Genomic DNA, 25,218 nt, shown 5'->3' with positions numbered 1-25,218 from the left:
CCATTATGGGTGGTACCATCCCTGGGCAGGTGGTACTGGGATATATAAGAAAGACGAGCAAGTCAGTAAGCAGAGTCATCAGCTCCAGCCTTCACGTTCCTGCTGACTTTCCTCATCTCCCTTCCTTTTAGACATGGTGTTTTATCATAGCAGTAGAAATCCTAGCTAAGGTGAGATGTTAGGAAGAAATGAGGGGACTTGAAACAACCAATACACAGTGGCTTCTGCTGAGCCTCACAATCTGCATTACCTGCTATGCAGGTCTGTCTCTTGGCACAGGTTCAGTATTGCATGAATCAGCTCCAGAATTAGGCAACCTAGACTCCAGAAAAAAACATGTGTTGATCATCCTCATCAAAGAAGGGAGAGGGAGATCTTCAGGAAGCCAGAAACTCTGGGGTGTTCAGTCCACTCTGTCCTTACCAATCAGTTCCCGCACGCCATGAGAGTTGTAACGCCATTTGTGGTAGCTGGGAAGCATCTCCTTCAACACGAACATAACACATGGTACGAGGCCTTGGCTCTGGGTACTACCAAGCTGTCCCTATGGGAAAGCATTCTGTGAGGGTTTTGGCCATGTAAGAAAGGATCTTTTATTCAAGATTTAACTTCAAAAGTGCAGACAGGTCCAAAGGAGAACTAGGAACACACTGACCTACCATAGACGGAGACATCAACTGAACATGTTCTGTGAACAGGGCAACAACTAAAAAGGCAAGGTGACAGTATCACCAAACATACTGACATGAAGGAGCAGGAAGAGAGTTAGTCTGACAGGGGAGAGGTAATCTAATCATTAAAGATGCAGAAATGTCAACAACAACGAAAGCCATTGACCCACACCCAAAGTTCAACTATCATGAAACAGAGTGGAGTACTGATACCCCAAATTCTCTCTGCTAATAGTGCTGATTAATCCCAGTTTCTAAATTTAAAACTGAACACTGCCCACTTTTACGCCGCACAATAATTTCTTTCTAAGCTTTCTTCCTACAGGAAGGATATGTGCAAATGTGTTTAGTAGTTTTTGTGTATATGTAGTAATAGTTGGATTAAACCCAGGTCCTCATCCATATACATTCTGCAGGCTTGGCCTTGACCTTACACTGCAGCCCTAGCAGACCTTGAACTTGTCATCTTTTTGTGTTTGGCTCCTTAGAAGCTAGGATTACAGTCTGGGGACACCATGTGTGAGCCTCTAAACTCCATCAGGTAGTGACCATATACTATTACTATTCTATAGGAACTCTCAGAAATTGTGAATTGCCTAACATCAAAGCAATTCAAATAGTAAGTAATGAACTTCAAATGTCACTCTACTTCTATCCAATTCTAAAACTCTTGTTCCTAACTATATAGTAGTTTTTCAGAGCCATGATCCATTAATTGAATATTTTTTTTAAGTTCACAATCTACTTAAAAAAGAAGTAAGGAAACCAAGTAAGAAATGTCAAAGTACCTACTATGTAGTAAATACTAGGCTATGAAATTAGACTTGTAGAGGGTACATACAGGCACATACTGGGACAAGATATAAAGTCCACAAACCCCTGATTACAACCATAAAGCCAGACTTGTAAAGCATACATACAGGTGTACACTAGGACAAGATATAAAGTGCACATAGATGACAGTTAAAATAGCTTAACAGGGCTGGAGAGCACTGACTGTTCTTCTAGAGGTCCTGAGTTCAATTCCCAGCAACCACATGGTGACTCAAAACCATTTATATAGGATCTGTTACCCTCTTCTGACATACAGATATACATGCAGAGCACTCATATACATAATATAAAAACAAAAATTTTTGCCAGGTGTGGTGGCACACATCTTTAATCTTAGGAGGCAGAGTAAAGCGAATCTCTGTGAGTTCAAGGCCAGCCTGGTCTACAAAGTGAGTTCCAAGGCAGCCAGGTTTACACAGAGAAACCCTGTTTTGGAAAGCCCAAATACTAAAATAAATAGCTTAGCATGCATTGCAATAGCCACATAGTTCTCAACTTTCACTATAAGCCTTCTGATTACTAAACAAACTCACACCATCAAGGAAGCACCAAAGAACACAGGAGCACAGACTCTCAACACAAAGAAGCTGAGGGTCCACAACTTCAAAACAGCTGTCCTGCATATAGGTAAGAAGACTACAGTAGCAGAAAATGGGGGAACAGAAAATGGGGGAACTGTTACAGAATTATCTGATCAGATAGTACCTTGACAAGAGTGGTAACCAAGCGCAGAAAGGCAACTGTGACTCCATACTCGCCCTGGGGCTGTTCACTATTCATCAGAAGGTTGCCATACCCTCCAGCATTCATTCCTTCCGCACTAGAAAAAGACAAGGATAAAATGATGAGAAATGTTCAAGGTTAAGAAACTGATTACACAACATTCTTGTTATTGTCTAGATGGCTCCAGCATAAAACACAAAAGCTCTTCAAAGGGAAATAATCAAATGCAGACAATTTTATAGCCAGGGAATAATTTAAGATTATGTTTTATTGATGTACAACTCCAAGAGGTTTAGAGTGAAAAATCAAATGAGCCATTAGGGAAACACCAGTCATCTAAGCAGAGAGCGAAGTGAGCATGCTCAGGTAGTAAGATGGTGCCTGTGTCTCATTGACTGGCCTAGCTCACATACCCTCAGATTTGGAGGCAAAGCACACTGATTGTGCTTGAGAATAGGACACCAAGTCTCTGGATCCAAACACCCTTGGAAGGAATGTCTCAGCTGAAAAGTAGATGCCCACATAGCTAATGAGGTTGCAGCTGGGTGAGGAAAGCCTCACTCCATTTCTCAAAGTTTAAAAACTGTGAACCATCCAGTACTTGGGAGGCAGAGGCAGGCAGATCTCTGTGAGTTCAAGACCAGCCTGGTCTACACAGCAAGTTCCAGGTCAGCCAGGGGTACACAGTGAAACCCTATCTCAAAAATAAAACAAAAAACTGTGAATCACTAATGTGCCCCAAGAAGAGCAATTCTGTACCCCAGTCTCCTCTTCTTCACCTTATCCTCACACTCAAGTTCCAGAAGACAGAAACTTTTTTAAAATGCATAGAGCTAGGCTAGACCTGACTAGGAATGCTTCTTAGTAGGGAGTAAGGTCTACCCACTTAGGACCTGGCTCACCTAATCATCTGAGTCATGTTGGAGACGGGGTGGGCCACAAATGGCAAAAAACCTGTGTGACGAAGATCAGTCCAGACCTGAGAAGGAAAAAGAAGAAATCAGGTGTCCACATCCCTCCACCTGTGTATGTCAAATGTGATAGTCCTTAGCTGTTAGAAAAACTTAGCATCGCACCTTTGCTGGATTCCGAGCAGCCAAGACAGTTAAGCAGTTGACACAAGAAGCAATGACACTCACAGGAGGGGAGATCACTGTTGTCAACCTGGTTGGAGAACAAAGCACTGCACCCAGTAAAATAAATAACAAGCAGTTTCCAGTTTTCTCCCCACTTCTTTTGAAGAACAGAAAAGCCCTCAGCTGGAGAGCTATCCCTAAAGTCCTCCCACAGAGAAGCTTAGGGCCAGGCTCCTGGAAAGCAAGAGAATCATTGCTGCAAGCTCTACCAACCACAGGGACTCACCGCTGCAGCAGCATGTAGATGCGGGATGTGATGGGCAGCAGACAGTCTGCTATGGACAAGTCTGTACTAATGACCTTGTGAACCAAATCAATGATGGGTTTCACCCGCTGGCAATGCTGGATCACATCTGTGGGGAAAGATGGCCTGTGACTCCTCAGCACAGAATTCTGTAAGATCACTGAGTACAGTGTAAGACCCAGATAAACAAATTCCACAGACCTCCAAGCTGGACAGCTTTTAATTTTAACTCAGCTTTTAATTTTAACATGAAGTTGGGTCTAACCTTCAAATGTTTTTATTAGTTAATGAATTTATTTATTTTCATTTCAAATGCATTCCTGTTTTGCCTGCACTTACGTCTGTGTGAAGGTATCAGATCCCCTAACACTGGAGTTATAGACAGTTATGAGCTGCCATGTGGAATTGAACCTGGGTCCTCTGAAAGAACAGTTAGTACTCTTAAACACTGAGCCATCTCTCCAGCCCAAGCCTTCAAATCCTGTAAGCACATCCACTCTTCCCATCCATCGCTCTCCAAGCACTGACATTACCTGCCGTGGACACAACATGGAGTAGCATTTCAATCTCGCAGGTGAAGAGAGTCCAGCTGCTGTAAGAATATTCCCAGCGTACAAGGTAAGCCCTATCATCCAGCATGACTTGGCCCACGGTGCCCTGAGGAATTCGAAGGTTGGTCTGACCCCCTGTAGAATAAAAATCACTGTGATCCTAGTACAAATGTGAGAGGAGACTCTTCTACCAGATAGCACTACTCAACTCACAGATAGGGACTCCTCAGCATACAGCACCCCTACAACTTTTACCTTAAAAAACAATAAAAGGTGGAGTGCTGGTTCACACCTGAATCTTGGACTCTTAAGGCTGAAGCAGAAGGAATACAATGCATATAAGACCACCCTGGGAATTGAGATCTTGCTCTCAAAAATTTCTCCTTTTTTCAAGACAAGGTATCACTATGTAGAACAGGCTGGCCTCAAACTCACAAAGATCCAACTGCCTTTGCCTCTTGAATGCTGGGATTAATAGAAAGTATGTGCCCTCACACCTAGCTTAGCCCAAATCTAAAAAAACAAACAAACAAAAAAACCTGGGGTGAACAGATAAACACACTTGTTGCCAAGCATAATGACCCACGTTTGACATCCGGTAACCAACATGGTGGAAGAGAGAACCAATTCCCAAAAGTTGTCCTCTGACCTCAACAAACATGCTTATGCGTATGCACATAGACCTGCTCAGGCTGGTATTGAACTCATAGGCTCAAGTGATCCTTTAATCTCAAATCTTTCAAGTAGCTGGGTCTGCAATTATGCAAGCCTGACTTCTAAATTTTTTAAGTTGTGGTAAGATACAATTACTATCAAACTTTTTATCTTCTTCATTACATGTCCAGCAAAGCTGCAATGGGTACACTCACACTAGGCTATGGCTGTCACTTCCTTTCTCACTCCCCAGTTCTTCCCTATTCTCTCTAGCTCTCAGTTCCCAGCACTCAGAGCTGTATTTTCTGTCTTAGAATCTGCCTATTATGAGGTACTGCTTGAATTTAATACACATGGTACTGATGGGTCAGAGAAGAATTAGCAATCTACTGGAACTACAGTATCTCACAGAATTCTCTACTCAAGTGGAGGTAGAAATTCTAGGATGTCAATCTCTTCCACAAAGTTTGCTAATCCAGTCTCCCCCCCCCCCCCCCATTTTCAGACACGGTGTCACTATGTAGCCCTGGATGTCCTAGAACTAGGTCTGTAGAATGCCACAGACTGGTCTCAAACTTACCTGCTTTAACCACAATCAATCCAATTTAAAATCTTAACACCAACCATCCATGCAAACAGGTATTACAAGGATTGTCTGTTTTCTACCTCTTTAAGCCCTCTAAGTTTTAAGTTTATGTTTTGTAATACAACACCAAATACTAGGTAATGGTAAAACAATTGGGCCTACTTCCTTCAAAATGTTTTGGTGTGTCATGTTGGGTAGACCCCAACAGGAAGCCAGCGCTGGCCCTGCAACCCATGTTGCATATTATTTCATGTACCACATAAACACTTGTGCAGGAATGCTTGGTGGCAGTGGAATACCATCGGATTTTCACTTGATTTTAGAGTCTGACATCACTTTGCAAACAATATCTAAAATCTCTGGCATAGTGGAACCACCAGTGTGCTTGTAGAAAGGATATCTGACAGCATCAGATGAAAACATCTGAATTCTTCAATCTGTGATTTCTGCAAGGGCTTGTGTAAAGACTATTTCATTGAGCAGAGCACTGTGGCACACACCTTTAGTTTCTAGCACTCAGGATGCAGAGGCAGTAGCATCTGTGAGTTTGAGGCCAGCCTGGTCTACACGGTGAGTTCTAGGATAGCCAATGTTATGTAGAGACTCTGTCTCAAAAAAAACAAACAAATAACAAATTACTCCTTCAAAAACTTTTAAATCAAACTTAAAATACTAAGACCAAACATGATACAGGAATAACTTAGTAGCAACAATGAACATATAGAAGGCAGTCAAAACTGTTTTTCTTTTAGTTTAATATTTGAATCATATGTGTAACAAAAAGGTTTTGCTTTTTTCTGTGAGCTGATATTGTTTATTACTAACTATTCAAGATCGGCTGAGATTTATTGGTTTGTAACTCTATAAGCCTTGAACTATAAACTCCTAAAGAATGGTAAAGCACAGGAGATGGATTCTACCTTATTCCACTTAGAACCTCGTACCACTTAGAATCTGTGAGGAAAACAAACTTTTAAAAAAGCAAACAAAATCACAGAATTTAAGGGGGTGAAAAGTAATCAAGTACAGGATAAATGACAAAGCTGGGCTGTGGCTGGCAATCTCTCTTTCTCTCTCTCTCTCTCTCACACACACACACACACACACACACACACACACACACACACACACACACACACCTCTGGCTGGCACAAGCACATGTGCACACTCACGCCCCTGGGATTCCAGCAATGTAAACTGTTCCCATGTCCTCCTCCTTTCCTCTACTACAGCTTTTTTTTTTTTTTTTTTTTTTTTTTCCAGGAAACTATGGAGTATTGTGGATTAAAGACAATTGCTCTCTTACTAACCACATTTTGTTTTTTGCTTTAAAAAGGCAAGACTGTTAGGTTAGTATGCTAGCTGCTATCTTGTCAATTTGATACAAACCAGAGTAATATGGGAAGAAAAAAAAATATCAATTGAGACTGTCCTGTAGTTAAGTCTGAGAGGCATATTCTCTCAGATTGACAACTGACAATTGTCAATCTGTTCCTCCAAATCTGCTATTCCTCCAAAGGTCCTGATTTCAATTTCCAGCAACCACATGGTGACTCACAACCATCTGTAATGAGATCTGGTGCCCTCTTATGGCCTGCAGGCATAATACTGTTTATGCAATAAATAAATATATTTCTTTTAAAAGTTAAGAGGAGGCATGGAGAGAGATAGGCCAGGCAGTGGTGGCATATGCCTATAATCCCAGTACTTGGGAGGGAGAGGCAGGTGGATCTGTGTTCAAGGCCAGCCTGGTCTACAGAGTGAGTTCTAAGACATCCAGCACTACACAGAGAAACCCTATCTCGAAAAACCAAACCAAACAAACAAAAAGGAGAGAGAAGCTCAGTATGGTGCACATGATTTTACCTCCATCACCTGGTTGGATGAGGTATGAAAATCATTTCCAGGCCAGCTTGGGCTAGTAGCAAAACAAGATGCCTTCAAACAAGAAGGAAAAAAGAAAAGAGGAGGGAAGGGAAGGAAAGGAGGAGAAAGACAAAGCAAGCAGAGGCACTGTTCAGTTTTGGACCACTTATCCACAATATAGTGGATCCTAAATCCAATGCTCAGAAATGGAAGCTGAGTCTCTCTCTCTTTTGTTTTTGAGACAGGGTTTCTCCGTGTAGCTTTGGAGCCTATCCTGGAACTCACTCTAAACCAGGCCAGCCTTGAATTCACAGAGATCCACTTGCCTCTGCTTCCTGAGTGCTGGGATTAAAGCCATACACCACCTGCAATTCTTTATCAATGAATCAATAAGCTGTGAGAAGAGAAGGAATGAAGAGAAGGAATGGCATTTTACATCAAAGGATTCCACCAGCATTAGGTCAGACAATGTCTTGAAGCAAGGCTACTGTAGAGCATCTCTGTCTTACCTAGAGGGTACAGGAGTTTGGGCGTTTGCCTCCGCCAAAGAGTTCCATCTTCATGGGAGAGCACATCATGGGGCTTGTGCTTATGAAGTTCATTATAAAAAGACATTTTATCCAGGAAACTGTATACCTGCCAACATCCAGAAAGAAACCCAGTCATATACTCACTTATGGGACAAGAGGGTTCCATGCCAGTTCTTTAAAACCAGACTGTAGTGCTTGTCCCCTAAACATCTCCCAGACTACTACTAAGGGACTCCTTCTTGGGACTGCTTTCAGCTTTTCCTAGTTAAGCCTCACCATTCTTTACCTAACTCAAGTTTCCCTTAACACACACACACATGTCTCTTTCTCTTTCACCTACCACCCACTCCAATGCTGGAAATCAAATCCAGGACTGTGCAAAAGCTGGGGATATATAACTCATTTCTTAAATCTACTGTCCTCTCCTAAGCAGACATTAGACAACTACACACTCTTACAACACCTACAATAAGTACTTAGCAAAAGATTATTAACTTTTTAAAGTCTTATTTATTTATTATATATACAGTGTTCTGCCTGCAAGTACACCTGCAGGCAGATCTCATTACAGATGGTTGTGAGCCTCCATGTGGTTGCTGGGAATTAAACTCAGGACCCCTGAACCATTTCTCCAGCCTGAAGTGAGGTAATAGCAGTGAATTAGCACATTCCATTCAATTTCAGACAACTCCTTGTCCTAGCAGTGGACTTCCAATGTAGAGTACAGGCAGGAGTCACAGGGGAACCACCACTGCCTGCCCTTCCCTCCCCTCTTTCAGAGATCTGACTAAAGCACTCACCTTTTTGGCAGTGGACTTCCCTGACACCAGGGCTCGGAGCAATTGCAAAAGTGGGGACAGGAGATGGGGAAACATCCCACACACACTGTCCAGAATGATGCCAAGACCAGAGGTTGGTTCCTAAGGTAGAAAAGAAATCATCCCTTTTCATATGCCCAGCAATCCCAAGAAAATTTAGAAACAGAGCCTGCAGAGATAGCTCAGCAGTTAAGAACACTGACTGCTCTTCCAGTAGACCCAGCTCCCATATGGCAGATAATAGTTGTTTGTAACTCCCATCTCATTAAAAAACACCTTTTTAGGTCTGCCCTCTACAGGATGCATGCACATGTGTAGACATAACATCCACACACGAAACAAAAAAATTTTGACTTCTTTCTTTATTTATTTATTTTTGAGACAGGGTTTCTTTGTGTATCCTTGACTGTCCTGGAACTCGCTCTGTAGACCAGGCTGGCCTCAGGCTCAGAGATCCATCTGCCTTTGCCTCCTAAGTACTGGTACCACTACCACCTGACTAAAAAAATTTCAAAGTTCATATGTTTAAAAGAAAATCTAGCAATAACCCTTTCCTTTACATAGACTTAAGTAATACTTTCTTAATAATGTAAGACACTCATATTCCACTAAAAAAACATATAGCAGCTGGACCCTGAACCTTCAAAATGTTAATTCTAAAAACGATCACAAGTGTTTTAACTATTCTCTTTGCTCAAGAGCAGCAGTTCTTAACCTATGGGTTGCAACACCTTTGAGAACTGAAAAATCCTTTCACAGCAGTTGCCTATGACCATAGGAAAACACAGATATTTACATCATAATTCATAACAGTAACAAAATTCCAGTTATGAAGTTGCAATAAAAAATAATTTTTTTGTTGAATGTTGCAGGATATTTGATCGCTCTGTGTGAAGATGTGTTGCTGTTTTACCTTGCCTGTCTAAGGCTCTGACTGGTTTGATAAAGAGCCAAATGGCCAATAACTAGGCAAGAGAGAACAGGCAGGACTTCCAGGCAGAAATAAGAACTTGGTAAGGAAGAGAGGTGATTTCTGTTTCAGGGAAAAAAGGAGGGAGTCAGAGGTACAGAATGGAAGAGAGGTAAAGAGACAAGTGGCAGAATATAGATTAATAGATGGGTTAATTTTAAGTTATACGAGCTACTTAAAAAGTAGCCTATGCTAAGGCCAAGCTTTTATAATTAATAAGTCTCTGTCATTATTTGGGAGCTGGTGGTACAAAGAAAGTCCAACAAGAAAGTTCCACTATATTTGTAGTCACCACAACATAAGGAACTGCATTAAAGGGCTGAAGCATTAGGGAGACTGCCAACCACAGCTATAGACATTGTCACATACTTACTGTTCCCCAGAACAGCTCTGGAAGAGAAGGGTCTGCCAGGACTTCACAAGCTGTGTCAATTACATCCTGTGAAAAGGAAGAAATGATTTATCTTCCCGGCATGAATCAGTATTTTTTTTTTTTAAATATTCTAGTAACATAAAGACAATAACAAGCATGTTCACACAGCATGTCAGAAAGAACTCTTTTACAGTTATGGCATCGTGTTGCATGCCTATAATCTATGCACTACTTGAGAGACTGAGGCATGCACAGACAGATTCACAAATTTACCTTTCTTTCTTTCTTTTTTTTTTTTTTTTTTTGGGTGCAGAGACAGGGTTTCTCTGTGTAGCCTTGGCAGTCCTGGAACCCAGCACCCAAATGGCAGCTCACAACTGTCAGTAACTCCAGTTCAAGGGAATCTGACACCCTCACACAGAACAAAAAAAAAAAAAAAAAAAAAACCAATGCACATCCTCCCAAAAAAAAAAAAAGAAAGAAAGCTTAAGGAGCCACAGATTCAGCTTCAGCTTAGAGGGAAAACACTGCTCCACAAGCCAAACAACCTAGGTTCAGTCCCTAGAATCCATGTTAACGGTGAAAGGGAGAACTGAGTTGCCCTCTGGCCCAATTCCTCAAGCAATCACTCATGCATATGCATACATGCATACACCATGTATCTACATACAATAATATGATTATGATTACTTTAACACTGTTCTTTATAAACTTAAATTAAAAAATTTTAAAGAAAGGATGAAGCTGCAAAACTAGATATGGTGTGCACACCTATACTATTACTGGTCAATACTGATATCTGAATCCCTTGAGGACAGGAGCTCACATCCAAGCAAATCTCTGTGAGCTCAAAGCCAGCCTGGTCTAACAACCAAGATCCAGACCAGCCAGAATTAGACAGTGAGACCCTGTTCCAAAACAAAACAAATACACAAGCAGACAGTGTGCAGCTCTCCTGCCAGTGAGTGCCAAATTGTCAGGACACACATCCAAAGTCACAGTCAACCACAAATCATTTGGGAAAAGTATCTGCAACATGTGGGAGGTCGAGACGAGTCTGTGCTACACAGCCTCAGGCCCACCTGACTATAAAATGAGACTACATCTCAAATGCAAAACAAGACAGGACAAACAATCATGTCTGTGTATCAAACATGCATACTTTCCACTATAATTATCCCCTAAACAGGATAGTATAGCTACAATTTACATACTAGCTATCATCAGTCACCCAGAGATAATCTAAAAATATAGGATAACATGAACAAGTTTTATATGAACCTTCTACTATTTATACATGGGAAGTAAGCATCAGTGGATTTTGGTAAACTTGGAACTTCCTGGACTTAATCCTTGGTGGATACCATGACAGAATAATATATACCATGATTCCAATAGAGAATTATATTAGAATTTAGAGTGTATGTGTATCTGTATGTAAAATGGAAAGGACATATTCAACTATTAACAATAAACATATAAATATATAATTCTATCCTGTGTGATAGAATTATAGTCTTTGTATCACTTTCAGGGTTTGCTACAATTTACATCTCATTCATATAATGAATGGAAACAAATAGCAAGAAGCAAATTAACATGTGAAACAAAACAAACTGTATGAGATATGAGGGGGCAGTATAGTGACTGGACTGTAAATGTATGGCAGCAAGGCAGCCTAAGGAAAGCGACTTACTGACCTGTTGATTGCCCAGTGTGTGCAGCTCCAGGGAGGTCAGGGCAAAGGAGAGGAGGCCGTAGACACACATGCAGGCGGTGCTTGTGGTGCACTGGAAAGAGAGAGGAGTGAATGACTAAGTCTGAGTAACACAACTATTCCCAATACTCAGTCGTCATATCAGTAGAGTGCTTGAAAACAAATGCAAAAGGAATCACAAACATTAATAATAGTCCTAATTTAGTTACAAGATTAGGAAGAAGGACTCATAAACAGAAGAACACAGGAGTAAAACCAAACTAAAAAGTGACCAAAGATTTTGTGGATAAAAAGAAAACCACATCCAGCCAAGAGTTTGGACAGATACATACTAAAGGCTCTAAGAGCTAATCTAAAGGAGACAACAATACCCACCAACTGGCAGTACTAAGAGCTGCCTGCCTGTTGGCTGCTTAAGACTAATTTCTTTTTTTGTTTTTCGAGACAGGGTTTCTCGGTGTAGCCCTGGCTATCCTGGAACTCCCTTTGTAGACCAGGCTGGCCCTGAACTCAGAGAACTGCCTGTGCCTGCCTCCCAAGTGCTGGATACAAAGGTATGCACTACCACTATCCAGCTAAGAGTAACTTCTTTTTAATTTTTTTTTTTTTGAGATTTTTCTTTTAATATGTCACAAGATATCTTGATTGTATATTTCCCAAAGTACTTCCAGCACATCTCCCAAACCATACAAAAGTTCTCTCCAATCTTTAAATACAGTAAAATATGCTGGATTATAGTACCACCCACCCGTCTTTGAAAGCAATGTAATACTAATGGATTTAATGGTAATACATTCTTATCTAATAATTCTTTAAAGGCAGCAATTTGACTCATGACCTGCTGATCAAATGCATTTCTAGTAAGGAAAAGGGAGGGGAAGGAGACTGAATGCTGCATTTCTTCATTGGCCACAAAAGTGCTAATTTCACAAAGGGATACAACAAAAGCAAATATGCAATGGTTGTTTTAAATATTTTACTGCAATACAACAATGAAGTAAACAGTAATCAGATACCTACCAATTTCCCCCAAATAAACAAAGAATGTTAACAGGAAAATAACTCTGCCTATATGTGTACAGCTTCTCAAATCATGTTAGACAATCTCACATTCAATAATCAGGAAATTTTAAAATAGCAGTAGTTATTTTCATTTTAAGAAAAAGTCCCCTTTCTACCCTCCCTACCTCAAGTACAGAACATAAAGAATGGGCTTCCTTTCGCATCATTTCATATTTACGTGAAGCAGCAACAATAATCATCATTAGTTTGGTGTTTCTGTTTACAGATGCTCCATCCCTCCCCACCAATTTCAAAAAGCCATTATCCAGTGTTGCCATAAAACAGTCTGTAGATTCTAGGTAACAAAGATCTTTTCAGAAATCAATGCTAAGACAGAATAATTTCATTTTAAAAATTATCGTGGTCCACTTTGAACCCAAGGTCCCATGAAGCAATGACTGGGCCTCATACTCCACACAGATCTTTTTCTCTTTTTCTTTTTTTATTAAATTTATTTATTTTTATTTTATACACATTGGTGTTTTGCCATAGGTTTTGGGTCCCTTAGAACTGGGGTTACAGACAGTTATGAGCTGCCATATGGGTGCTGTGAAGGTCCTCTGGAAGAGCAGTCAGTGCTCTTAAGCACTGAGCCATCCTCCAGCCCCTCTATTCTGATCTTAATCCTCAGACATAAAGAATAGTTTTCAGAGCAGCATTAGGCTGCTTATTCATCTCCTTCCAACTCACCCTTGGTGGCAATTGTTCTCGACAGTCCCTAGTGTGTCACACTGCTGGGGCCACACACTATTTGGCTTCTTTAAAGTTACTTCTCTTACTTAGTAATATGCATCATGATTCTCCTTTCTTTTTTCAGTGGGGTTTGGGGCCAGGAAGACTGGGAATCAAACCTCAGTATTATTGTTTGGGTCAAATTACACCTTTCTGAGTTTGTTTTCTAATGTGTAAGTCAGATGGTACTCCAAGCAGAGCTGTGTTACAAACACTGAGTAAGATACTACTGGATGCCAGTGAAAATATCATCACAAAGCTGTCGAATAAAAATCACAGCTGGGCGGTGAAGGCACACGCCTTTATTCTCAGCACTCAGGAGGCAGGTGGATCTCTGTGAGTTCAAGGACAGCCTGGTCTACAGAGCGAGTGCCAGGACAGGCTGGAAAGCTACAGAGAAACCCTGTCTCAGAAAACAAAACAACAAAAACCAATCAAACAAACAAAAGAATAAAAATCACAATGACCCATGTTATTACCAAACTTGTCATTGTTCTCCAGGGCCTGCCTTCATACAAGCTCACCTACCAACAACTGAAGACTTACATCATTTCCCCCACTGGCAAGTGATCGAAGCAGTCGAGTTAAGTATTGAAACACATTCAGCTGGATGGCTGTGCCACCTATTTTTCTGACCACACTGCTGGTCTCTTCTGGGTTCAGTGTGTGACGGAGGAGAGCCCATGCCAAAAGAACAGGGGCATGATGTGGAATGTCTCCCAAGGTCAACATCACACGATCCATATCCTAATGAGGGGAGAAAACATGTGTCTATGAAAAGAAAAGATCTAGATCCAGACAGGCTTGTCATAATGTTCAGCAAGCCTCAACTGGAGACCCCACTCTCCTGCACCAGCACCAATACTGCACACACATCCTCACCCCAAACACCTTGCCAACATACCCAATCACTCCTACATTTACCCTCAACTTTTTCTAATGGTTTTTATTACAATCTAAGTTTAAAACTAGAAAATGTGTCCAAATGGAGAATTAGATATGTTATCAGCCTGATCCTTCTTGAACTTTCATGACCTCTCATTTTCTAATCATTCTAAGTTAGTGTTCATCCTTACCATTTTTTCACAAAACCTACAAATGTTCATAACCACAAAGATTTTGTCCTGGGACCACCTCTGTCGGTGACTTGACTCTCTATTGCAGAGTCAATTATCATCTCTGCACAAATAACTTTGACTTCTAGACTTAAATAAATATACAGAACTGAAAATTCTGTGCATCAGGATAATTCAGCGACTAAAAACTAACTATAAACCACCTGAAAAAAAAGGAAACTGTTCATCCAAGTTCACCTGACAAACAAGCCCATCTTGAGCAAACTGATGCAGTTCTCTCCTGTCATCCAAGGCACACTTGTGCAAGGACTCGATATCCATGCCTTCCACCAGAATGAGGGCACTGAAGTATCTGAAAGGACAAACCACACCACAGTGTCATTCAGCAGTGTTGAAACTGACTAAAGATGTAAAACACTCGCTTATCATTATCTATATTATTAGTGAGTATTTCACATTCTTTGTTATTGCTGAGCTTTTAAATATAGAGGCTGCTTGGTTTTGTGGTGCTGAAGTCCAAACCCAGGGCCCGTGTGTGTCAAGTATATATTTCTCCCCTCAAGCTATATCTCATACCCTTGGAATGTACTTTATGCTTCCTTTTCCAACACATCTCAAATTCAAGTAAGTAGTTGACACTGGTGTGTTGCAGTGCCTACTATTCAGGGCAGCTCAGAACTTGCACTGAAGGTATCCACAGCCACAACCTAGACCTGACCCAGCTCTCAAACCTTAAATGTATTTCTTTGTTCATTGAGAAAATAGGCCTCAACATGTGATATATCCATGGCCATCAGTTCAAAAATAAGTTCAAAGACTATAGACAATGACCTCAAAGAAGGTAAAGAATACACATCTTGCTTTTCAGTCTCATCATGGCATTTATACTACAGTAGTTGCTCAACAAGTACTCTTGTTGAATGAATGAACGAACGTCTTAGATTAAGACAGAATGTCTTTGCTGGGCACGGAGTCACATACTTTTAATCCCAGCACCTGGGAGGCAGAGACAGGTGGATTCCTGTGTTCAAGGCCAGCTTCTTCTACAGAGGGTGTTCTAGAACAGCCTGGGCTACATTGAGAAACCCTGTCTTGAAAAACAAACGAAGAAAAAGACAGAATGTCTTTGGGGCTAATAAGATGGCTCAGGGGCTAAGAACACTTGCTGCTCCTGCAGAGGAACCTGTTCAGTTCCCAGCACCCATATGGTGGCTCATTTGTAACATCAATTTCAGGGGATTCAATGCTTTGTTCTGCCTTCCATAGACACCAGGCACACAAATAGCACAAATACATACAGGAAGGCAAAACACACATTCTTTTATAGAAAATTAAAAATACATTTTAAAATAAAGAATAGGAGGTTTTGCAATACCAAGTTCCTTTAATTAATTACAGACTACACTTCCTTTGTGAACAGGAATATGTCAGCACACACACCCACTTCTCTACCCACTGAAAGGTGAATCTTCCCTCTCCGTTTCGACACAGAACCACTGTAATGCCAATGGTCTAAACACTGGAAAAGTTTCATGAACTGTAATTCCCTAAGACTCACCCAATCCGATCTACAAAAGGATCCATGGTCTCATCCACCAGGTGTCTATTGGTTTGCCTACTACCAAAGCCTTGCTCCTTGAACATCTTGGTTAGTATCAGTAGGTCACTAGGCGCCATCTCAAAGTACGCGTAATAGAGGAAGATAATTTCTAGCAACATAGACTGCTCCCGGAGACACTGAACAAACCATCGAGACACCTGGCGCTCAGTCTGCACCAATATAGAGAAAATGGGAGAGAAAGTTAGATAACAAATTACCTTTTTCTTTCTTTTTCTTATTCTTTCTTCCTTTTTTTAAAGATTTATTTATTATGTATAGTGTTCTGTCTGTTTGTATCCTTGCAGGCCAGAAGAGGGCACCAGATCTCATTACAAATGGTTGTGAGCCATCATGTTATTGTTAAGAATTGACTCAGAACCTCTGGAAGACCAGCTAGTATTCTTAACCACTGAGCTATCTCTTTAGCCCCTCTTCTTTTTTTTTAAAGACAGGGTCTTACTAAGTATCCCTGGCTAACCTGGAACTGGCTATGTAGACTAGGCTGACCTCAAACTCAGGGATACCTACCTGTATTTGTCTCCCAAGCGCTGGGATTAAAGAGAAATGTATCACCATATCCATCCCTGGAAATGTTAGTTTTTTATTACATAGTATGTACATAATTAAAGTTTTAGAAATATAAGAATAAAGCATAAAAATGATGTTCCTGCATCAGGCAGTGGTGGTGCATGCCTTTAATCCCAGCACTTGTGAGGCAGAGGCAGGTGAATCTGAGTTCCAGGCAAGTCTAGTCCACAGAGAGAGTACCAGGACAGCCAGGACTGCTAGAGAGAAACCATGTCTTGAAGAAAAAAAAAAAAAAAAAAAAAAAAGACAAGGGGGGGAAGAATGATGTCCCTGTGATTTTTATTTTATTTTTTTTTCTAGACAGAATTTCTCTGTGTAACTCTGTAGACCAGGTTGACCTCAAACTCACAGAGATCCACATGCCTCTACCCACTGAGTGCTAGGATTAAAGGTGTCTGTCGCCACCACCAGGCTTCCCTGTAACTTCTATTGCCGGGTCATCTATACTTTTGTACAAAGCAATTAGTCTTAGATTCTCCTCTCCTTTCAGCAATGTGACAAACATAACAGCTGATTCAACATATATTCTCTCTCTAAACAAAGTAACATGTTACACAAGTTACTTAGCAACTTACTTTTAATTTAACAATGTCATTTTTTAAAAAATTATTTATTTATTGTGTATGCAGTATCTCAAGGAAAACTTCCTACAAGAGTGTATTTTCCATTCCTTTATACAGATGCACTTAGCAGATTTGCTACATAATAATTAAGCAGTCACTTCTAATGTTGCATAGAATTTTCCTGCAAATAAATGCTCTCATTTTTGGGCTGGGCATTGGTGGTGCACGCCACCCAGCACTCCGGAGGCAAAAGCCAGTGCCAGGATAGGCTCCAAAACTACACTGAGAAACCCTGTCTTGAAACCCTCCCCTGGAACCAAAAAAAAAAAAAAACCTCTAATTTCAGAGTTCACTTGGAATAATACATTGGGGGAGGGAGGTAGATGGGGTGTGTGTGACAGTCTCATGTTTTCCAGTGTGTATGTGTGTGACATAGACAGTTTCATGCTGTCCATGCTAGCCTTGAACTTACTAGTCCTGAGACTAATCCTGAACTCCTGATTTTTTGGCCTATCTCCCAAGTGCTAAGATTATAAGTGTGCACCAAACCCAGCTTACTACCAATCTTCATTAATATAACCATGTTACAAAGTCTACAGAACAATCTGGGGGGAAAAATCGGCAAACAGAAGATCTGGATATATATAGCTGATATATATAGACCATCACACTCTACAACTATCAAGTACACATTCTTTTCAAATAGACATGAACATGGTATATTCAACAATAAAGATCCCATGGTGGGCATGGAACAGTAATTAGAGATAGACTCTTAACTTAGCTCCCCATGTTGTGTGACTGGAACATCCCTAAGAGCTAAAGAACAGTACCTTTTAAAACACTGCAAGGAGCTTCTGGGTGTGGATCATGCCTGTAAGCTCAGGACTCAGAGACTAAGACAATAGGAATAACCTGAGTCCAAGGACACTCAGGACTATTTACGGAGTTCTAGACTAGCCTAAGTTACAGAGTGAGACCCATCTTTACAAGAAAATCAGGCATCAAGGGCACACACACATAATTCTAGAACTCAAGAGGTAGGAGGACCAAGAGTTCAAGGCTATCCTGTTTGAGGCCAACTAGTGTTATAGGAAATCCTGTCTCAAACAATAAATAAAATAAATACATACAAGTATACTGATCCTAACATAATCAAACTTCACATAATGAGCCAGGCATGATGGTGTATGTTTATAATCCTAACACTCGGGAAAGTTGAGGCAGACTATCACTATGATAAAGAATGAGACTCTATTTCAAAAACTGACAAGACAGCTCAGTGAGTAAGAATACTTGCTGTCAAGTTTGATGAATACAATCCTCACAACTCACAAGATGGGCAAAAGAGAAGCAACTCCTCTAATCTATATATGCACACTGTGGAATCTGCGCACGCGCGCGCATGTGCGCACACACACACACACACACACACCCCTTTTTTTTGGGGGAGCAGAATGGGCACTGAAGCTAGGGCCTCACGTGTATGCGCTAAAGCCCTAGCTAGGTATTGACTTTCATTTTTTAGGAAAAGGTCTACATTAGAGATGGCACTTGGCTCTCCAGTTGGCTACATACACATTGGCTCTAGTGGCATTTAACTGCATGGTCTTAGTTCCTACTAGTAAATGTCTTTCTTTTTCTTACATGTATTTTACTATTTTACTTACATGGATGTTTTGCCTATCTATATATCTGTGGACCACATTTGTACAGAAAACTGCAGAGGCCACCAAGAAGGTTTTGGATTCCCAGGAACTGAAGTTACAGATGACTGTGAGCCACCATGTGGGTGCTGGGAATTAAACCTATGGTCTCTGGAAAAGTAGCCACCGAACCATCTCTCCTGCACCAACTGTCAGTTGTTTCACACTAATTTCCCATCAGTTTTTGTGTCTATTCACATGCTCACTTCTAGCTTTATATTACTATTCTTTCTTTGCTGCAGTTAAATCATTGTACTGTTAGGGGACTGGGGCACACTACAATGGAGCACATTATCTTATCTACCTTATTTCAATTCTCCAGTAGCACAAAAGAAACTTCTCCATTTTCCTGGCTTCTTTTTATACGCTTAGAATCACTAATTTCAAAACAATAAACAATTAAAGCAAAAACAAAAGTATTTATTTTTTCTGAGACTATCTGAGATTTCCAAGTTAATATTAGGCAAACCCCTTAATGGCACTGAATCTCTACATTCAAGAATGTGATATGAACAGCTGGGCAGTGGTGGTACACGCCTTTAATCCCCAGCATTTGGCAAGCAGAGGCAGGCAGATCTCTGTGAGTTCAAGGCCAGCCTAGTCTATAGAACGAGTTCTAGGACAACTAGGGCTGTTACACAGAGAAATCCTGTCTTGAAGAAAAAAAAAAAAAAAGAAGAAGAAATTATTTAAAAAAAAAAAAACTAACTAAAAAGAAATTGAATCTACCTGGGAGGCCAAGGCAGGGGGTACTATAAGGTTCAGGCAAGCCTGGACTACAGAGTGAGACCTTGTCTCAATCCTGTCCTCCCTCCACCCCAAAGAAAAGAAGATGAAACCTTGGGTTTACAATTCTATTAACTACTAAGAGAGCATTTTAGATAACAAAGTTAAAAACAAAGGAGGTAGGGTGGGTTTTCACACAATAATCCTAATACAATGAGAAAAGAAAAGGAAAAGGGGGGAAAAAAGACAAAATGGACCAAGGAAAAAGTTCAGAATTAGGGCCTATTACTCAATGCTTTGTTCTGACACAATCCCTCTTCTCTGAAGAACCCACATGTGCTCAGCTATGTGAGTCTCCCAGGGCTCCCTGAACAAAGTACGTCACTCTTCTGACTAGAGATGAGCACAGGCTCTACATACCATTAGATTGCCATGCGTCTCCCAGGTCGGTGCTTCCATTCGGTACAGTTCCTCAAACTGCTGTCTGTATTTTAAAACTAGTTCCTTTTCTAGTTTGTCAACACAGTCTGCATATTCAGCCTTAAAAACCAGAACACAGTAATGCACGTGTAGCATAAAAAGCAAACATTCAAGTGTATATGAGTAATATGAAAGTATTTAAATCTGAAGGATGCAGGATACAGAGAACAAAGAAAACTTGAAAAGGCTTACCCTATAGGGATGTCGTTCATCTTGGAAATATGTCAGAAGGTGTAAAACACAACGAAGAATGCAGGTTCTTTCTTCATAATAATAATCTGCAATCTAGGGGGGAGAACCCACAAAATTTCAAAATCAGTTTCTCCCTCTTGCAAAAAGAAGACTCAACTTTACAACTGCTGGTAATCAAATCCTTCAAAAATGTGCATGGAGGGCAGGAAAGATGGCTTAGTGGATAAAGGTACTGCTCAACAAACCTGACAACCTGAGTTCAGTCTCCGGGACCCACATGGCAGAAGAAGAGAACCAACTCCTACAAGTTGTTCTCCAACATCTACATGCTTTCTATGAAGGTATACACAATAAATGTTTTAAAATTCACTTCATTCTATTTTTATTTGTGTGCATGTATGTATATATCACATATGTACAGGTGCCTACTAAGACCAGAGGAAAGAGAAGGGCAATGAAAGCCATAACTGGAGTTATAGGTATTTGTGAGCTGCCATATGGGTTCAATGAACCTAAGTCGGGCCATCTGAAACAGAACAGCAGCAAGTGCTTTTAACCACTGAGCCACCTCCAAATCCTAAAAAGCATTTCCAAACATGAACAGAAAATACCCCTCTCTAGCAGGCTTTCTTGTACTGCCAGCCCCCCAGATCAAGACATGGAGACTTATTATTAGTTATGAATGCTCAGCCTTATCTTATGCTTGTCCCATTAGCTCTTATAACTTAATTTAACCAGTTTCTTTTTGTCTATGTTTTGCCTTGAGGCTTTTTACCTTTCTTTCATTCTCTATGCTCTACTTTCCCGCTTCTTCTGTGGCTGGCTGGCCCTGGGAGTCTTTCTTTCTTCCTTGTTTTCTTTTTGGTTTTGAGCCTAGATTTCTCCTTCTACTTATTCTCTCAGCCCACCAGCCCTTCCTATCCCTCTACTACCTAGACATTGGCCATTCAGCTTTTTATTAGACCAATCAGGTGCCTTAGGCAGGCAAGACAAAACAGCAACACATCTTCACATAATTAAACAAATGCAACACACTTTACATAAATATTCTGCAACATAAACACATACAACACATCTTTACATAGTTAAAGTAATATTCCACAACACCCCTCTACAAATAAACCATAAACCAAGAAATAAGCCATGAAAGAGAAAGAGAATTATTAATAATCTAAACAAGTTTACAAAACAATTTTACAGCATGAGTTCTCAGAGATCCCAAATAACATCAAAGTTACAAACTTGCAGGTCAAATACATGAAACAAATGTACACTTACCAAAGCTATGTGCTCTAAACACATGCAACCAATGTACTTAAGTTGTACTGAGTATCAACAGTTACTATTCTAGTAGTCAAATTCAAAGACAGATTCGAAGTGAGAAGACTGTACGCTAGGCAAGTAGTATAGGAATACAAACTAACCCTGCTGAATTTAATCTAAAAGGACTGAGAGTGGAACTCAGTGGTGTATACTCAAGGCTGAGTTAATCACCAACACATCCCTCCCACCAAAAACACCACGTTAACTGACCCTTAGAGAATAGCCAATCTATGTCAGCACCAGCAGCAGAAGAAACTCTGGGAAACAGTCCTTGGCTATGTCCTGTGGCTAAGAAGACTCAACTAAGAACTAAAAACTTAGCCAAGAGAGTGGTTGTATTGGCATATGCCTTTATTACCTAGTTCTGAGGAACAGAAGTAGGTAGATCTATATGAGTTCTATGCCAGCCTGGAATGACATAGTGAATTCCAGGCTAGCCAGGAATACACAGTAAGACCCTGTCTCAAAAACAAACAAATAAAGACCCAGAAAAACAGGGTCTAGGAACTGTCACACAATTGTCTATCAAAGAATGAAATACCAATTAGCACTTACCTTCAGGGTTAAGGCCTGGCTCTGCCTCTCATCTTGCAGGATCGTCTGAAGGGAAACAGAGCTGTCAAAAGGCTGTCTTACAGGCAGAATTCAACTGGCAAAGAAAAAGATCACCACACCCTTCATGACTACCCATCTATTTTGTTTCTGTAAACATTACCACCTTATGTTCACACCAAGTCTAACCAAACAGATGCCCAACTTCTTTCTCTGCTCTCTAGTATGTCTCTATATAAATAAAATTAAAGCTGAGCAACATGGGTGCTCCCTTAGACCTCTCATTTATATGTAAGTCTTTAAAATTTCAAGCACTGCAAGAATGAAGACAGGTGTTAGCCTAAATACACATTGGGTTCTCTTTCCAGCCTTTAAAAGTCTTGCCTCAGGGGCTGAAGAGATAGCTCAGCGATTAAGAGCACTGACTGATCTTCCAAAGAACCCAGGTTCAACTCCCAGCACCCACATGGCGGCTCACAATTGTCTGTAGTTCTACCCAAAACCCTCACACAGACATACATACAGGCAAAACACCAATGTACACAAAATAAAATAAATAAACTATGAAAAAAAAAGTCTTGCCTCAGCTGGGCAATGGTGGTGCAGGACTTTAATACAGAGAAACCCTGTCTTGAAAATAAATGAACGAATGAATAAATAAACAAACAAACAAGGTAAGTAGATCTGGCCTAGCACCTGTATGTCTCATAATCTCTTGTGTAAAGGGTCAGGGACTGAACTCTCCAAGAAGCAAGGTGGATGGCAGCTGGGCAGAAGCACAAACCTTGAGTGCATCCCGAGTGCCCCTGTAGTCCTCCTGAAGGTAACACTGCAATAACTGCACACTCTGCTCTTCATCAAGACCCTAAAGCACAGAAGTCTTACATGAGCAGCTGCCATTAAAGCTCGGAATTTTTATTAACATCATTAATAAGGAGGACATAGAACCCCCACACAGCATAAACTGATCCCCCCCAATAACTTTTACTCACCAAGAACTTGCTGATTCGTAAGCCCAGTTCCTTCAGCGGTGATGCTACATCTTTATTAGCTTTCACTCTTTCAGCTGAACTTGAACTGAGAAAAGCAATGAGTTATTTCCTCATTCACAATGACTCTCAAGGGCATAAAATCAAAACACCCAATGACGCTTTAGTACTGGCCTTCTTTTTCCCTTAGTGTCTAAAAAATACACAAAATTCACCCCACTGACTTTATAGCATAGAGCTGCCTTTATGTAACAAAATCATGTATGTCCATTCTAAACTAGTTACAATAATGTTATTTGTAGATCTATTAAGTTACATTAATGTTTTTGAAACATGTTGGAGGCTGTATATTGAGGCCAGAGGTCAATGTCAGATGACCTCCTCAAACTTCTCAGTAAAGTGACCAAGGGTAACACCACCACCTATTCTATGTACACTCTAAAATGATGCAATAAGAATGGTATTTCACCTTTCAAAAAACCCATACCTCAAGTCCACAATGAGAAAAACACCAGACAAGTCCAAGTAGAGGACATCATGTAAAATACTCCCCCAGTCTTCTCAAAACTGCTCAAGGTCATGAAATCCAGGGAAAAAACTGAGGTACAGTCACAGTTGAGCCCAAAGGACACATGACAAGTAAATGCTACACATTGCCCTGGACTGGACAACAGGACAAGGAGAGGACACTTGGGTCTAGGATGTAGGCCGGTTGTAGAGTATACGTGATAAGCTCTTCAGTTCAATCCCAGAACAAATAAAACAAGAAGTTACATATCAGTAAAGTCTAGAGTTTGAGTTTTTTTTTTTTTTTTTAAAGGTTTAGCTGGGCATGGTGGTGCATGCCTTTAATTCAAGCACTTGGGAGGCAAAGAAAGGTGGATTCTGTGAGTCTGAGAATTCCAGAACAGGCTAAAAGCTACAGAGAAACCCTGTCTAGGAAAAAAACAAAACAAAACAATAAGCCAGGCAGTGGTGGCACACGCCTTTAATCCCAGTACTGGGAAGGAGAAGCAGGAGGATCTCTGTGGGTTCAAAGCCAGCATTGTCTACAAAAGGTAGTTCCAGGACAGCCTCCAAAGCCACAGAGGAACCCAGTCTTGAAAAAAACAAACGAACAAACAACTAAAAAAAAAAAAAAACAAAACAATAAACACAGGCCAGTTCCATTTATGCTGCAGTCCTTGGCATCACTAGACAAAAAGAATAGCCATACCTGGGGGGTTTGTAGTAAGAAAGCCCTTCTAACAACCGCTGCCAATATTTATTCAGTTCTGCCTCAATCTGATTCTGCAAAAGAACAAGCTAATTACACAAATGCAACCCAAGTCAGGATCACAATACACACTGTTCTCCTTTTGTGTCTTTTCTAACTGTTTCCACAACAGCTTGTAGCAGTGGTCCTCAACCTATGAGTCACAATCCCTTTGTGTTTCAAATGACTCTTTCACAGGGGTTACTTAAATCCATTCAAAGACAGATATCTACAATACAATTCATAACAGTAGCAAAATTAGTTATGAACTACCAATGAAAATAATTTTATGGTTGGGGTCACCTCAACATGAGAAACTGTATTAAAGGGTAGCAGCATTAGGAAGATTGAGAGCCACTGGTTTAAAGCACTGTAAATATAAAATTTGTAATCTTTTCTTTGATTAATACTGTAGCATTATTTATGAAAATTTTTATAAGAGGGCTTTCTAATCATTGCATATTTTACTAAATAACATGTTGTTAAGATTAAATTCATGGTTTATGCCTGTTGGGCATAAAATTGCCCCCACCTTGACCACTGATTTGGACATACAGTCCTATGTGCTTGCAGGAGACAAATATAGAAGACTGCTTGACCTTGCCAAGTCAGGGTAAGACAGCCATTCTATTTCCCTGCTGTTGTTGTGGTCTGTCAAGTTCTCTTGGCCTTAGCCAAATCTGGGTGTACCAACGTCGCTG

The 25,218-nt window shown here is 40.5% G+C and overlaps 1 protein-coding gene across 1 annotated transcript in view; it reads right to left on the bottom strand.

The window, feature by feature from the left end:
- The window catches only part of Nup188 (nucleoporin 188), a 52,070-nt gene that overhangs the window by 17,004 nt on the left and 9,848 nt on the right, over nucleotides 1–25,218 (bottom strand). The window contains exons 3-22 of the mRNA XM_051185084.1: nucleotides 24,479–24,552; nucleotides 23,266–23,350; nucleotides 23,058–23,138; nucleotides 22,277–22,321; nucleotides 20,399–20,491; nucleotides 20,147–20,266; nucleotides 16,102–16,313; nucleotides 14,781–14,895; nucleotides 14,014–14,214; nucleotides 11,657–11,746; nucleotides 9,957–10,022; nucleotides 8,596–8,715; nucleotides 7,775–7,901; nucleotides 4,142–4,294; nucleotides 3,591–3,717; nucleotides 3,305–3,392; nucleotides 3,131–3,207; nucleotides 2,211–2,325; nucleotides 424–544; nucleotides 251–317 (exon numbers count right to left, since the gene is read on the bottom strand). Coding sequence (XP_051041041.1) covers nucleotides 251–317; nucleotides 424–544; nucleotides 2,211–2,325; nucleotides 3,131–3,207; nucleotides 3,305–3,392; nucleotides 3,591–3,717; nucleotides 4,142–4,294; nucleotides 7,775–7,901; nucleotides 8,596–8,715; nucleotides 9,957–10,022; nucleotides 11,657–11,746; nucleotides 14,014–14,214; nucleotides 14,781–14,895; nucleotides 16,102–16,313; nucleotides 20,147–20,266; nucleotides 20,399–20,491; nucleotides 22,277–22,321; nucleotides 23,058–23,138; nucleotides 23,266–23,350; nucleotides 24,479–24,552 — 2,177 coding nt within the window. The remainder of the gene's footprint in view (nucleotides 1–250; nucleotides 318–423; nucleotides 545–2,210; nucleotides 2,326–3,130; nucleotides 3,208–3,304; nucleotides 3,393–3,590; nucleotides 3,718–4,141; nucleotides 4,295–7,774; nucleotides 7,902–8,595; nucleotides 8,716–9,956; nucleotides 10,023–11,656; nucleotides 11,747–14,013; nucleotides 14,215–14,780; nucleotides 14,896–16,101; nucleotides 16,314–20,146; nucleotides 20,267–20,398; nucleotides 20,492–22,276; nucleotides 22,322–23,057; nucleotides 23,139–23,265; nucleotides 23,351–24,478; nucleotides 24,553–25,218) is intronic.

The sequence above is a fragment of the Phodopus roborovskii genome, unplaced genomic scaffold (genome assembly GCF_943737965.1).
Source record: "Phodopus roborovskii unplaced genomic scaffold, PHOROB, whole genome shotgun sequence".
NCBI classification, from domain to species: domain Eukaryota; kingdom Metazoa; phylum Chordata; class Mammalia; order Rodentia; family Cricetidae; genus Phodopus; species Phodopus roborovskii.
The sequence above is the reverse complement of the archived record's forward strand: the minus strand, read 5'-3'. Positions and strand labels throughout refer to the sequence as shown.